Source organism: Sceloporus occidentalis, unplaced genomic scaffold, assembly GCF_023333645.1.
Source record: "Sceloporus occidentalis isolate IW3139 unplaced genomic scaffold, rSceOcc1.0.p SCAF_31, whole genome shotgun sequence".
NCBI classification, from domain to species: Eukaryota; Metazoa; Chordata; class Lepidosauria; order Squamata; family Phrynosomatidae; genus Sceloporus; species Sceloporus occidentalis.
Window position 1 is genome coordinate 118,191 of NW_028317011.1, and position 14,478 is coordinate 132,668.

General features: G+C 39.5%; 1 protein-coding gene across 1 annotated transcript; it reads right to left on the reverse strand.

Moving 5' to 3' along the window:
* Window positions 1-343: 343 nt before the first annotated feature.
* LOC149298643 (carbonic anhydrase 12-like) lies at window positions 344-12,945 on the reverse strand. The gene is made up of 11 exons (XM_089487019.1): window positions 12,930-12,945; window positions 9,775-9,795; window positions 6,684-6,863; window positions 6,435-6,577; window positions 5,522-5,614; window positions 5,119-5,182; window positions 4,802-4,959; window positions 4,314-4,440; window positions 3,928-4,015; window positions 3,723-3,795; window positions 344-565 (listed from the first exon to the last, which is right to left on the reverse strand). Exons 1-11 carry the CDS (start codon window positions 12,943-12,945, stop codon window positions 344-346), a joined length of 1,185 nt encoding a protein of 394 aa, XP_089343145.1.
* Between the last annotated feature and the right edge of the window lie 1,533 nt (window positions 12,946-14,478).

The following is a 14,478-nucleotide window of genomic DNA, read 5'->3' on the forward strand; positions in this document are numbered from 1 at the left end:
ACGCCGTTTGGGTTTAAAAATCGATCACGGATCGATTTTTTTCACCTGTTTTAACGAATGACGGTCCTGGCACGTCATTTGTCGTAAACGACTTGTTTTTCCGTGACGTGCCCGGACCGGCAATTGTCATCAAGGGGTTAAAATATCCTGGTATGCTGAAGCATTACCATTATCCCTTCTCCACCAAACTTTATAGTTGCAACAATGCAGTCAGGCAGGTAACATTCTCCTGGCACCTGCCAAACCCAAACTCATGATCAGACTGCCAAACAGAGAAGCGCGATTTGTCACCGCACAGAATACGTTTCCACTACCCCAGAGTCCAGTATTGGCGCGCTTTACATCACTCAAACCAACGCTTGGCAATGTACTTGGTGATGTGAGGCTTGAATGCTGCTTGACCTTGGAAATCCATTCCATGAAGCTCACGCAGCACAGTTTTTGTGCCGATACTAATGCCAGCAGAAGTTTGGAGCTCTTCAGCTATGGAATCAGCAGAGCGTTGGCGACTTTTACGCACCATGTGCCAAAACGTCGCCGCAGTTGCTGCTGTTCCTAAACGCTTCTACCTTCAAATAATACCACTTACAGTTGACTGTGGAATGTCTTGCAGGGATGAAATTTCAGGAACTGGCTTATTGCAAAGCTGGCATCCTATCACAGTGCCACACTTAAATTCACTGTTTTTTTTTTTTGTTTGTTTTTTAAATGTCTGTAAATGCTGACTGCATGGCTAGGTGTTTGATTTTACACACCTGTGGTAATGGGTCTGATTGAAACTCCTGCTTTCAATAACTAAGCGTTGTGTGTCAATGCTTTTGTCCATATAGTGTAGATCTATCAATTCACTGTAGACATCTCTCCCTCTGTTGAGGAACTACAGTTCACATTATAGGATATTGTAAGCCTGAGAGTGTAGTGTCTAAGTATACACCTTTATTTTTAAAGGTGGGTTTCAGCAATTTGCTAGTGTTATAGAAGCAAGCCTTATGTGAGACACTTGGGAGACATGCTCTTTTCCCTTGCCATCCCAGGCAGCAATTACTTAAATAAAACACAGTAATTGCTATCGGGAGATGAGCAAAGAAAAGGAAATCTCAGTAAGCAGAATTCAAACTTTATAGCCAATTTCTTCTTGCAATCCTTGTGGCTACGAAGTGGGTATTACATTTAATGGATTGATGCCCTACTTGCAATAGGAACATTATAAGGGCACTTCCATTCCAAAGAGCTTGAACTGCTGTGGATCTGTTCATAAAGACAGCATTTGATGGCAAACTGTTTTTGGTTCTTGGTCTTGTCTTAGATTCAAGATAGCCTTACCCCTATCCTCGACATGTTTAAACTACCCCATCCTACCACTTCTGCTGGGAGACTGTGTGTAAGGTACTTCAGGGACACAAAGGAATTACATTGAGCCTTACTTGCTCAGGGGTAGAGAGCAGAAATCCAAAGCCCCCTGTACTATGTGCTGCATCACTGAACCCAATATTGCAGAGCTGAGAGTGCCCATTCTCATTGTAATGTATAAAGCTCTGTTAGGATACAGAATTTAATGAATGACTTCTCTCTCCACGCACCAGATGTTGCACAGAACAAAACCTTCTTTGACTTCTGTTTCCAAGGGCTTTATTGTCTCTTCGGTACCTGTGTCCTTTAGAGAACACCAGAAGTGGATCGCGTATCAAAAAAAAAAAAAAAAAAAAAGTGTAAAAGAATTGAGAGACACGTTCTAACCTCAGGGCTTTCTGCATCAATCGACAGTCTGCCACATTTTAACATACAGAGTTTGCCAGCAAAGACGTAGTTTCCGGTCAGTATCCTTGTAACAAAAGTTTTAAGGAGTTTACTAGGACTACATGCATTTTATGTTTTCATGTTTAACTTTGGCAATGGTCAATTATATCCTTTACCATGTTAAATATTAATGTGGATTTCATTTAACTAGATAAGTTCACCTTTTCTATTGTACATCCATGGACATGGCATGCACCCTTACACCAGCCATTGGCATGAGCACTCAAGACACGGGCCTTTCCTCACACCCAACCTCTTAAAAAGATCTCAACCCAGGCCAACCATTCCAAAATGACTAGAGAATGTCAGTCTGCTTGAGATAGGCAAAACATGACGTTAACATATTAATTAAATAAAGACTGGGTTAGTAAAGTGGACAATTACTACATGTGTAGTTAGCTAGAGCATCTTAAAGTAATACAAGGATCAAATATACTTGCATTGTTTACTCTGGATATGTTGTGCTTGAGGATTAACTAGAATTGCAGATAATCATAATCAGGTGTCCTTCTTAAACAAGGATGTCTTATTACCGATCAAATTTTCCTTTTCTCTCACCTTTCTCTACTTGGTCAACATTGCAATCTCCCCACAACAGAAGAATAATGGCTTTATTATCTGTTACAGTTTCTCTGAATTAAAGAGAGGATAGAAAAGATAAAAAAATATTATAATATATATATATTATATATATGGGGGGGGGGGGGGTTACTAACTACTACTGGCAGAAATCATGCATAAAAGCGCAATTTTTGTAATCTGTCCAGCAAAAGCAACTTTGTCAGAAGGTTCACATCCTGCAAAGACACTTTTGTTGTGAAAAACCCAAAACATTCAGGTCTATAAACACATTTTATTAATGATATTAAATATTAAGATCACAATTATCTAATTACTGAACAATTCATTTCATTTATTTTGATTATTTTTTACACTCCAGTTAGATATCGGGTTACAATGCCGCACGCTCCCAGGTTTTTATTCAATTTGCTTTACAATTAGGATATAATAAGAATATCATCCCAAAATGTACTTAAATGAAACAATCTCAGGAGGAGATAGACAGAACTATCTGAATTTTGTTCAGTGGCAGCCTGGCCTGGTAATTTTAAAATACTACAGAAATGCTCAGTACTACCTAAAACTCCATTAGAAAAACCTAAAGGAGTGTAGTGGCGATATATATATAAAATAAAACCATGTGCAAAATGTCACACTAGGTTCTGGGTTGATTCGAGCTCTACACTCAAACATAAAACGGTCTGTTTTGATCATGAAAATAAATAAGTTATTCCAGAAGTTGGCAAATCCTGTAGGGATCCAAACTTGTACGAATGCCCAAGTTGTTTGAGCTTTAGATTGTCAAACCTGTCAGCTTACCCCAAGTAAAAGGCAATGGAGTACATTCATGACAGTACAGGCGAGTGGCAGTGTGCTAAGACATAGACGTTCCCATGAATTAAGGGTCAATCTCAGAATTATTCGTCAGAGGAGCCTGTATACTCTTGTGCAGATTCCCAAGAGCTTAACGAAGAGTATCACAGTCTGCACAGAAAAGCAGAAAGTATCGTAGAGGTAGCCCAACTTTGAGGTAGACTGGCAGGCCAGAGCTTGAGAACTTTGTACAAGTGTCTAATTAGATGGCTTTCGGGTTTATACACAGTTCAAATATTAACATGTTTAAAATTGATTGCATATTTAAAACATTTTTCAGGGTTTTTTCCACTCATAGATAAAAGGATAGAAACGGAACACATCAGAATGTATGTGTGCAATCTCATCTCCCTACATGTGATGCCTATTACCGAAAAGCAACAGCTCCGAGGGAGGCAGATCAGCGAAAGTGGCATCCATTGTATGTTGGGGTGAACTCTCATCAAGTTTTCCAGGCTCATTGCAAGGAGACATACGGTGGGACATCATACTTTTGAAGTATTCTCTTCTGTGGTAACTGCTGCTTTGTACATTACATTTTTCTTCTCACCACGGTCTTTGCTCCTGTAACAAAACCAATTAAAGTTTAAGCTTCTTAGAGATACTCATTAAGAGCCCAATTCTTTGTAGCCACAGAAAGTTATGTGGATAAATTAATTTTTAAAATTCATGTATACCACACGTAGGGCTTCTTACCGTCTCCTACAGTGAAACAGCCAACAAACGATGCCAGTAGCTACTACAACACAGAGGATGGATGCCAAAACCACAGCCAGTACTACACCTGCAAGACATGTTAGACATTAATACTCCAGGAAACAAAACCTGGCCATTGAGCCTAGTGAAGCGTCAAACAAGTTAAAGGTAAACCTATAGCACACTTTCCAACTCATTCCTCAGGCTTACACCACAAGGCAAGTGTTCAGAATAAGAGGATCATGTCACTCAATCTTAGTAGGTCCTCCAGCGCTCATAACAAGGAGAGTTTGAATCCCCAGGAATACTTTTGGGGTGGGTGGGTAGAGGTTAGTTGTCCTAGAGGAAGTCCCACGCTTTTATATACATTTGTCTATATTACTGACCTTCCCGGAACGACACCAACACCAGCCTGTCTCCTTCATGCTGCAGCCGTCGGAAATTATTGATCATCTCCACAGGTACTGAGCTGTTCTTGTCTGTACAGTATAGGGCCGTCTCCAAGGACTTCAACTGTAAGCAGAAAAATGACTTTAGAAGAAAGCTACAAAACACACTTGAGAATTACTCGTTACAAGGGGTCTCTGATTTTCACAGCTCTGTTATTCCTTTCTTCTTTAGTGGTCCGATTTTCCCCGCTACCTGCTCTGTTGCCCTGACCTCCTGGGGCAGTTACACAAGACCAAATACACACACAGGAATCCAAATTCGGAGCTGTCTGGTTCGTTGGAGACCCTACTTGTTTTCAATATTTGCACAAATTTACAAAAATGACACTTTGTAAAAGTTGTATGGCTCTGAATGCACAAGTCTAATATCTAATTATTTCATGCATGCACCAATCACTTGAGATTATATATGCTTTTGCACTTACCTGCTCCTCAGAAATTAACACAGGTTCCCTGAAGACAGTCCACAATACACTAGGATTACAGGGTGGGGTGGTAAGAGACCCCTCATAACGATAATACTCATCTAGCCTTTTTGGGATTAGCTCTCTCACATCAAATCCTGCGATCTCAACCTTCTGATCTGCAAGAAGTGGAAAAGATGTATGCATTTCCTGTACCGCATTCATTCAAGTTCTAGAGTTAAATGTCCATTATTTATCCCATGTATATTAATCTACATCTATTTACAATTGGGATATTTACGTAAACTCAATTTACTAAATACAATAAAGAACCTTACCTTTGTATCTGACATTTCCAAACTGAGAGAAGATTTTGTCATATGCAGGATTAAAAGAGCCAGCCTATAGATACAAAACAGAGAGTCATCTAAAAGAATCTGGAAAAAAAAAATACGTATCTTGCAGATTCCAGAACTGGAGTCAAGTGGCTATTGGTAGGGAATATTCTACCTCTCGTCTTAAGAGATCTGCCACTTTTGCCATATTCTACAAAAGAAAGCCTATGTAACAATACACATCCACCTTGTGGTTATACATTGGCATCACTTTTTTTCTTAGGATCTATTATGAAAACGGCATATTACGGTCATTCACCTAAATCGCTGATTGCCCTTTAAAAGGGTATGGAGAAAGGAGACAAGTTTAAGATAGGAAATAGATTTCATATACAAAATTTCTTACCTCTATGAGAATACCAAGTACAGCAAGCCCATCTGCAGCGTCCATTGCGGTGGCAACATCAGCATATTTTGAGTTATAATGAACAATGTGCAGCTGGGAATACGATTTGAAAGTAATGGATTAAAGCCCACTTTGCAAACCAAGGAAGATTGGAAACTACACAAAACCATTTAAAACAATAATAATTATATATATATATATATATATATATAATTACATTGCCAGGAAGCAGAACAGTTGTCTGTTTTCAGGCGACCAAGCAGAAAATAGAGATGGAGTGGTGACCCTTTAGGCAAAATGACCATCAGCGTTCCATTTACCTTCACTAAGCAGATATAGACCAAGTGTCCTCAAAACATACACAGTATATCATTTCAGGATGTACACGCAAAATTTACTGTACATCTACTTTAAATTTTATTTACTCACTGAAACCATATGAGATAATATTTCAAGGGAATTTAGCCAGCACTTTTGAGATTATCTGACAGGCCAGCCAGCTGTACTGCGAGTTTGGATTTCAAAATAGCCAATTACCGCTATTAAGTAAAAGCAAACACCCAGCAGGACCACATTTACTCTAAGAGGATGCCTGAAACAACAGGTTAATATTCAACAAATCTGGATGCAGACAGCATTTTAAATTTAGTTGAAAAGCATAATTGGACTTAAAGTATGTTGTGCTGCACGCCAAATAAAAATAGAGAAAAAATGGAATATACCAGTATAATTTATAATATAATTACATATATTGTTTACTGTGGAGACTTTGTATAAAAACCTTCCTTAAAGCTAGATTTACAGGGGGGGCTGTTTTTTTATTTTTTTACACCATCGGATATATTATGAATTGGTGAAAGAGCAGCTCTTCAAATACACAAATTCTGGCGGCAGAGACTAGAACTTAATTCACCTCAGCTGCAAATCTTTTGCCCTCGATGCAATGCTCAGACCCTTTAGGACTGGCTAGATTTCCCCAGTGAAAGTGAAGGCGCGATGCAATATACCGGAATGGCGGAATGTCCATTTGCATTGATGGGAGCAAAGCCACAGAGACTGAAAAATAAAGAGTATATACATGGGGAGAAGTTATTATACTGCACTCATCAGTAGACCAGGAGATGCAGAGACAGGAAGCAAGTTTGATTCTCCATTTCCACACCTGTATGTCCATTGTTGGATACAGTAAACATGTCTGTCGAGGACGCGTTGTATCCATACAGCTTGACAGGACGCAGGGTAGAATCATATTGCAATATATTCTTGTGGAAATCAAGAGGCGACTGATAAACTGCTCCACAAAATCCAAACTTCGTTGGCCACTTATCCTCACCATTTTGACCTAAGGAAACATTGTAGTTTGTAGAGCATATTAAACTTTTAACAAAGTTAGAAATTGTGCACCCAACAAATAGTTTTCTGGTTAAGGCTCCTTTTGCAACACCGATACCTGAACTCCTGATCTCTACGACTGAACCAGATCTGTGGCACCAGCAACAAAGGCTTCAGTATACCATGAAGTCAGGTGGGATGATCAGAAGCACAGCTAGCAATTGCTTCAGACATGACAAGAAATTACCAGGTACACCAACAATGCCGCTCAATTCTCTTCCTCATGACTCACATTTTACACAGGAGTAGTTAATGAGAAACTAGAGGCTTTTTACATTTTATTTCCATTAGGTATATGGAAAAGAGGCCCTCAAAAAAAGTTGGCCCTGGTCCCATCTGTGAATTTCCCTCCTGTTCTGGACCTTGTCTCTGGAAGCATTTCAGCCATAGATCGGTTAGCACCTCAGGGCTCTTCCTGGAGAGTTTAAGATTCTGTATGAGGGAGTGTATTTGCAATTCTCGGTCCTTTACGGAGCCCACAGTATACAGTTTCCACCTTACTTTATGGGCTGCGCTATATATAGCTTTTTGTCCAATGTTCTGAAACATACAGTCAAACTATCAAATATTAATCTTTCCATAAGTTCTTGGTACAGACACAAAATTACAGAAGGCACAGAACAAATTTATCTGGAAGTCCGTTTATAATAAGCTATAGTAATATGCATGGAGTTCTTACCATTGTATGCATTTAAAGTTTCATTATATAAAACAGAAGCTTTTATAAATAGTTTGCAAGAGTCCTACCTGAAAGTACCAAACTGAAGATACTGTATAATCTCCCTGACAGCCCCACTATAGAAAAATGCATATTAAAATTCCTCTGGAAACAAACAAGACTTATTATATAAATGCTCCAGGACCAGATCAAATTTTGTATTTTTGCCAAGTCTTCCGCCAACTGTTATTTCCCTTTTATTTAGTGTAATCCTACAAATATTTTTTTGTAGCCATATTCATATATGCAAGATTTTTTTTCCTCCATGAATTCAAAAAAGCTGGGGAACAACTCAACAACAATTACATACAGCCAATATAAAAGGAAAAACAGACACTCAAACAAATCCTCCACCCCCACCACAAGCAGCGGCTCTTTCATCCAATTGTATCTGTGCATTTGTTTGGCTGTAGAGCGACCACTCTGGTTATGGAGAGATCAGCGACATTGCAATCACTGCAGCGTGGCACAGGGTTTCCCTCTTCTTGTACACCTATGACGTACCAGGTAAGTCATTGGTCCTGTAGGGGCATCTTATGTATGTCATTGGTTGTAAAGGGGTTAATATGCATTGTTCAAAGATATGGGAAACAAATACCCCCTATAAAAAAAGCTTATCTATAAAAGTTACACAGGAGAGGCTGACAATTAGCAGCAGGAATGCAGGAGTAGGCAAAGTGTCTGAACAAAGACACCAGTGTCCATGGCAAGGTTTCTTAAGGTAGACTGAGCACCATTAAATTATCCACCACAGATGCCAGAAAATTCCCATCATGAACAAAGTTGGTGCCTACCGCTGCAGGAAAGTGTTCTTATTGAAATCGATAAGATGACATTCTACACATGGGCATCTGAACTGACCCTGTCCGTAGTCTTCCCTGTGCCAGCAATGGAGAAGTGGAAGTCATTTGCAGAGAGAAGTGTTTGGTGATATAGTGTGTGTATGTTGGGGGGGCGCATATGATGGCTGTGTGTTCCTTCAATCATTTACATAGGACAGCAATCAAAGTGTCCTTCTTTGGCCATTTGCAACGTTGGGAGGCATTTCACAATAAATATCCAAGGTCAGGTGAGAAATTTGCCAGGCTTGGCCCAATTACAATGCACAAAGCCCTCCTGAGTGGAAGGTGAAGCTCTCCAGCATTATTTCCACCACTAACTCTGACAAAGCAAATTGCATTAATGAGGAAGCATTTGTGCAGATCACATTAAAACATTCAGTGGGTGACCTTGACAGAGATCATATTAGTAGGAAAAAATATATAATTTATTCCATATATATAGTAAAGTTCATAGTTCTTTACCCAAATATACTGTTCTGATTCATTAATATGTTAATGCTCAGAGACTTGTTTGCCATGTAGGACTGTACAGATAGCATCTCAATCATGATAATCCAGTGGGCGTGCATACACATTAAGATACAGTTTAACAGAATGTATATATTTTAAATATACACACACAAAAAGTCTGCTACACACTGATATTTGGCAATTACCATAAATTATTTTCAAGGTGACAGGTGCTCTTTAAAACATATAGCATTGCAATCCCATGCAGGAAAACCTTGCAAATACCAGTGCTGGCTAGATAAAACTAATATTCTGAGCATATTGTTTATTTGCAACAGTTCAGAAGAAATTGTGACAAAAGCCGGCATTCTGGATAAGGCTCAGGGGGAAGTTCCCACACAGGCACACTCAGTAGTATATAGTTGTACCCAGTAAGGAATATTTCATCATCTTACTATGTGGTTTAACTGCAGGTTGATAATGGATAAAGTTAATAATGGAGTGCCTGTCTGTGGGTGTATTCATAAGATTGAGAATGAGGAGAGATCTTATACTTGGATATAGGTTAGGTGTAAGTTGTTTTAAGGATGTTTGCCGTTTGTCCTGTATACATAAAATGCGATGGCTAAAGGTTCTAGAGCAATAATGCAATAAAAGAGCACATTCCAACTTGGAGAATCAGGGAGTGTGGCCATAGCTGGCCAGTAAAAAAAAAAATGTAGTCTTAAGATTTTTACAAAACATCCATTATATTACATATTACCTTCAAATGGCTAGTCATATATTCTAAGGAATGCAACTCACAAACTGTTCTCCTAGAAACACATAGGTGTACTATATATAATGCTTACCAGTATATGCCCAAGTGTTTCCTGTAACACAAGAAAGAACATTTTTTTTGGAATGCATAATTTAGATACATACACAAAGCAAATCTAATGCAAAGTGTAAAGAGAGTACAACAAGTGTAAAAAGATTATGATGCCCATCCTAAACTCATTGTTGATCATGTTATGTCCCAGGGTATCTATCTATACCTATGTATGCATCCCTTTTGGAGCAATTTTAAACTTTAGGCATAAATGTTTTCTTTCCTTGTAGTCAATGACATCAATCATAACAGATGAACAGTAATACAAACGTGTGGGATTATCCACAGCTTGAATTACATACAAAATGGTATTGAGATATTAGACTTGCATTAGTAGGAATAGAAGAATTCCAATAATAGCCAGTTTCTATTTTATTAATTGGGGTTGTAGTCCAAATTATTCAGCTTTCTCTGCTTAAATTGTCACTGCAAAAGAAGACAAACTGCATCTCCCAAACAGTGTACTATATAGAAGTTGTAATTAATATTGGTCCACAACTCCCAGCCAGCCACAAGCAAAACATGATAAATTCTAAGATCTTCAACTTCAAAACACATGCTATGTCTAACCAGCTCCACAAATAAATTACAGGCAATAACCCAAAAAATGGAAAACATAGAAATAAAACTGTTAAAAATATAGTACATATTAATAACTATATATCTTACCATCAGATGCTGCCCATATAGCGGGGGAGGCTAGTAAGACCAGGAGCAGTGTACACATCTCTTAAGAGTTTCAGTAGCTGGACTAATACCACTGATTTGTCACAACTCCTTCACTCAGTCCTGACACAAAACCTTCTGAGTTTCATACAATGTACTGCTATGTCAGGCTCAGCCCAGATTGTCTCATCACCAATAACACAGCCCAACCTGTTACCTGCCCCAGCCCTAAACCCTGCCTCCATCTATCTGCTTTACATCAACCATGACTGATTACACCTGTGGGTAGCATTGCCTACTGCAGGCAAAAAAATACATCAGGGTCTTGGTAGGGGAGCAATTCTCATGCAAAGTCCGACAGTCGATCAATAAGCAAGAACGTTGCACTGGTTTCTATGGTTACTGCTCCACGTTTACCTCTTCGTGGCAGAATTGCTTTTGGTTTATAACCACTAATGGTTTAAATCAGCCGTATACATGTTTCATAGAATAAAAAGCCTTAATTACCTTAACTGAGACATGTGTAATGGGTTATTGTGTCAGCACTATGCTGGCACAAATACCTCATAGTTGTAAAGGGTTTAAGAGTGAGAATGACACAGAAATGTTTATTAGTGGGTCAAAGAATAACTCCTATAAAATATAAGGTGACCTTATGTTAGGAAGGTGTAGAATACACAGCTATGACTGTTTGCAGTACTTTGGTATTCTGGGAGTACTTGGCAGGTTTCACCTGTATAAACCAGTACGATACACATGCAGCTCTGCAAGCTTCTACACCCTGTACATATATCATTTAGGAGAAGGGTTAACAAAAGAGCAGCGGAGCCACTTTTAAGACTGCAATGCTTTGGCTCAGCTTGGGTTTTGAAGTGGGTTTAATGTATAATTTGAATACACAAAGAAAATAGCAAAGTCTTCCATTTTTTGTTCTGCACGGCACCGTGCCTTGGATCACGTCAACTGCAAGCTAACAACATGTTTATATAGCTGTATTTATAGCCATGTTATGTGATGTGTACATTGGCTTCCACATCTGTCTGCTAAAGAAGCCACATTACAAACCACTTGCCCACCCAACAGTCTAATATGATATGTATGGAGATGATATGGAGAGTAGGGTGCCCATGTTTTCCAGGGCACATATCATTTTTACATATTGCTGACAAGCCCAGATAAAGTGCTGCCCTGCAGTATGTGGGATGTATAGACTCATGGAAGGGAACCAATTAGTCAGATATACATCCCACATACTGCATTGGTCAGCAATATGTAAAAATTATATGTGTCCTGGAAAACGTGGCCTATGTGTTCACCCTATTGAAGAATGCAAACACACACTGGTAATTCCAGCATTATCCAAGACCACTAGGATTCTGTCATACAATCATCGAGATCCCTTCATTATATATATATATATATATATATATATATATATATATATATATATATATATATAAATAAAAAGCCACATGTTAGAAAACCTATACTCTAAGAACCTTCATTACAAGTACCTGCCTACGACTGATGCATTGGTGGAATTAAAGGCATTATTATAGTGGGGTCTCATAGGAATCACCACAACAAAATAGCTCTCTTATTCTTGATTCTCATAAACGTTACAAGCTTTTTCTAGGCATGTTTCAGATGCAATTTATGATGGGTCTATTAAATGAGATGAGAACTGTATCAGGTCATTGGTTTAGCTTTTGTATCTATTAGTGTCTAGCATCCTGTGATATCGTCATAAGAATAAAGAACTACTAACATTGCCAAAATAACAAAACTGAAGGCAAATGAAGTGACTTATAATGTATCCATGTTTGTTAGGATATAACTGAAACAGATAACAATTGTTATCTGCCACATATTCTAAAAGTGAGGAATACTCACACAAAAAAGGAAAAGGTTGAAGTGTTTCAATGGCCAAGAACATTTTACATGCTTACCTAAATTGTGCAGCTTTCCTTAAATTTCAAGGAACCAACTCCCTTTAGATCTACCCTGATATAGATAAGTGCCTCTGGAAACCGGAGAAGTCTGCTAGGTGGATCCACAAAGGTTAAGAAGTCTTCTGCTGCATTTGAAGGGATGAATTAAGATGATCAGCCATCCGTGGCTTCCAGGATTAGTAGGAAAATCAGTGCTCTGAATGTCCTTCTAATAGCTGGAAAGTTCATAATTATGTTGATCTGTGTTTGTGGATTATAGGGTTCTTTTTGCAAGGAGAAGTGTATAATTCAATACTGTTCACACCTGAGAGGTTTTATTGTGGGTTGCATATAGATTTGTGCATTCGTCTTCGGCCGAACATGAAAACGAACACGAAGAGTGCGTTTTCGTGTTCGTTCCGAAGACACGCCGAAGAGAAGACAGCAGCGGTAAAACGTAGGCGAAGACGAAGACACACACCACGAAGATCTTCGTGATCGTCTTTGGCTACCATTCTCCCCCCCCCTTCTAACTTACCTTGTCTTTGCGGCATCGCAGCAGTTCCCGGAAGTGGAAATCTGCAGGTTCGCCGTCACGGGTTATAGGGCAGTGCGAATGAGCCTATTGGTCGCCTACAGGAAGACCCTGCAGGTAACCAATAGGCTCACTCGCACGGCCTTTGTAAATTGTAATCCCTGACAGCGAACCTATGGATTTCCGCTCCCGTTAACCCCTTCGATGCTGCGTTAGATAACGAGAGCGGAAATCTGTAGGTTAAAGGGCCGTGCAAGCGACCAATAGGCTTACTCGCACGGCCCCTTAATCCTTTAAAAAAAAAAGTTAAGCCCTAATAAAAGTTAAAAAGTTAACCCCAATGCTGCAATTTACCCGGCACATCTCACTGGTCTCCCTCCCTGTTCAATTAGTTAAATGTCCGTACGAGCGACTTTATTGGTCGCTCGTACGGACATTTAACTAATAGAACAGGGAGGCCAGTGGGATCTGCAGGGTAAGTTGCAGCATTGGGGTTTTAAAAGTCTGTACGAGCGACTCTGTTGGTTGCTCGTACAGACTTTTAAAACCCCAATGCTGCAACTTACCCGGCACATCCCACTGGTCTCCCTCCCTGTTCAATTAGTTAAATGTCCGTACGAGCGACTCTGTTGGTCGCTCGTACGGACATTTAACTAATTGAACAGGGAGGGAGACCAGTGGGATGTGCCGGGTAAGTTGAGGCACCAGGAGTTTAACAGTCTGTACGAGCGACCTTATTGGTCGCCAGCAGGGGCCCCCTGCTGACGACCAATAGAGTTGCTCATACGTACATTTAAACTCCTGGCGCCAGATCTGCGTTAACCCCGTATTAACCCCTTAACCGGGAAAACGAAGAAAAACCGAACACGAAGAATGTCCACAAATATTCGCCCGAGGAGAAGACAGGAACAGGCGAATATTTGCGGAATATGAAGATTTTTTTCCCCCCAAGACGAGCAGGAAGACAAACACGAAGAGCCCCCTGGTGCCCAAGTCTAGTTGCATATGTCTACTTTGGGCAGAATAAATGAGCAGATTATGTTTTATGTTTGGGGTTAACAGGGTTTTCACCACTACTCCATTGGTGACTGTGATGGCTGTCTAGGACAATGAGTTGGTGGGGACCCCACAACTGGTTTTTTTTCTTACACAAATAAGCAAGTGCATGCCAAGGAGGGGTGCTAGAGAAAAGTTTTCCCTATAGAGCTAGAAACCCTAGGGTCACCCCTGATTTCCATGAGCACCATGGAATAGGAGCACAAGAGGGGTTCATCATAGGGTAAATGCTTTATAATAGAGACACTCTTGAAGGTATTTGGGGTCTTTTTACAAAAGGAGAGTTGGTTTTTTTTCAATTCCTTTACTATTTATTACAAAGGGAAAACTAGAAGGGGTGAACTAGCCATATAATGCATACTTCAATAGGTGAATCTGAAGAAACCAATTTAACTAAGCATTATAAGAAGTCATCTTAGTTCTTCTTGCAGCAAACTGTCCTGTTCCCTTTCTTTAGTAAATAGCCTTCTTTGTTGAAATCCACTTAAAATGGTAA

Bases quoted from the DNA above. Each gene is read 5' to 3' on its own strand.
- LOC149298643 (XM_089487019.1), bottom strand. The intron at 5,183-5,521 runs GTAAGAAATTTT...TTGTATCTATAG, and splicing joins TACTTGGTATTCTCATAGAG to GCTGGCTCTTTTAATCCTGC. The intron at 566-3,722 runs GTATGATGTCCC...ATTTGAAGGTAG, and splicing joins CAGAAGAGAATACTTCAAAA to AAGCGTTTAGGAACAGCAGC.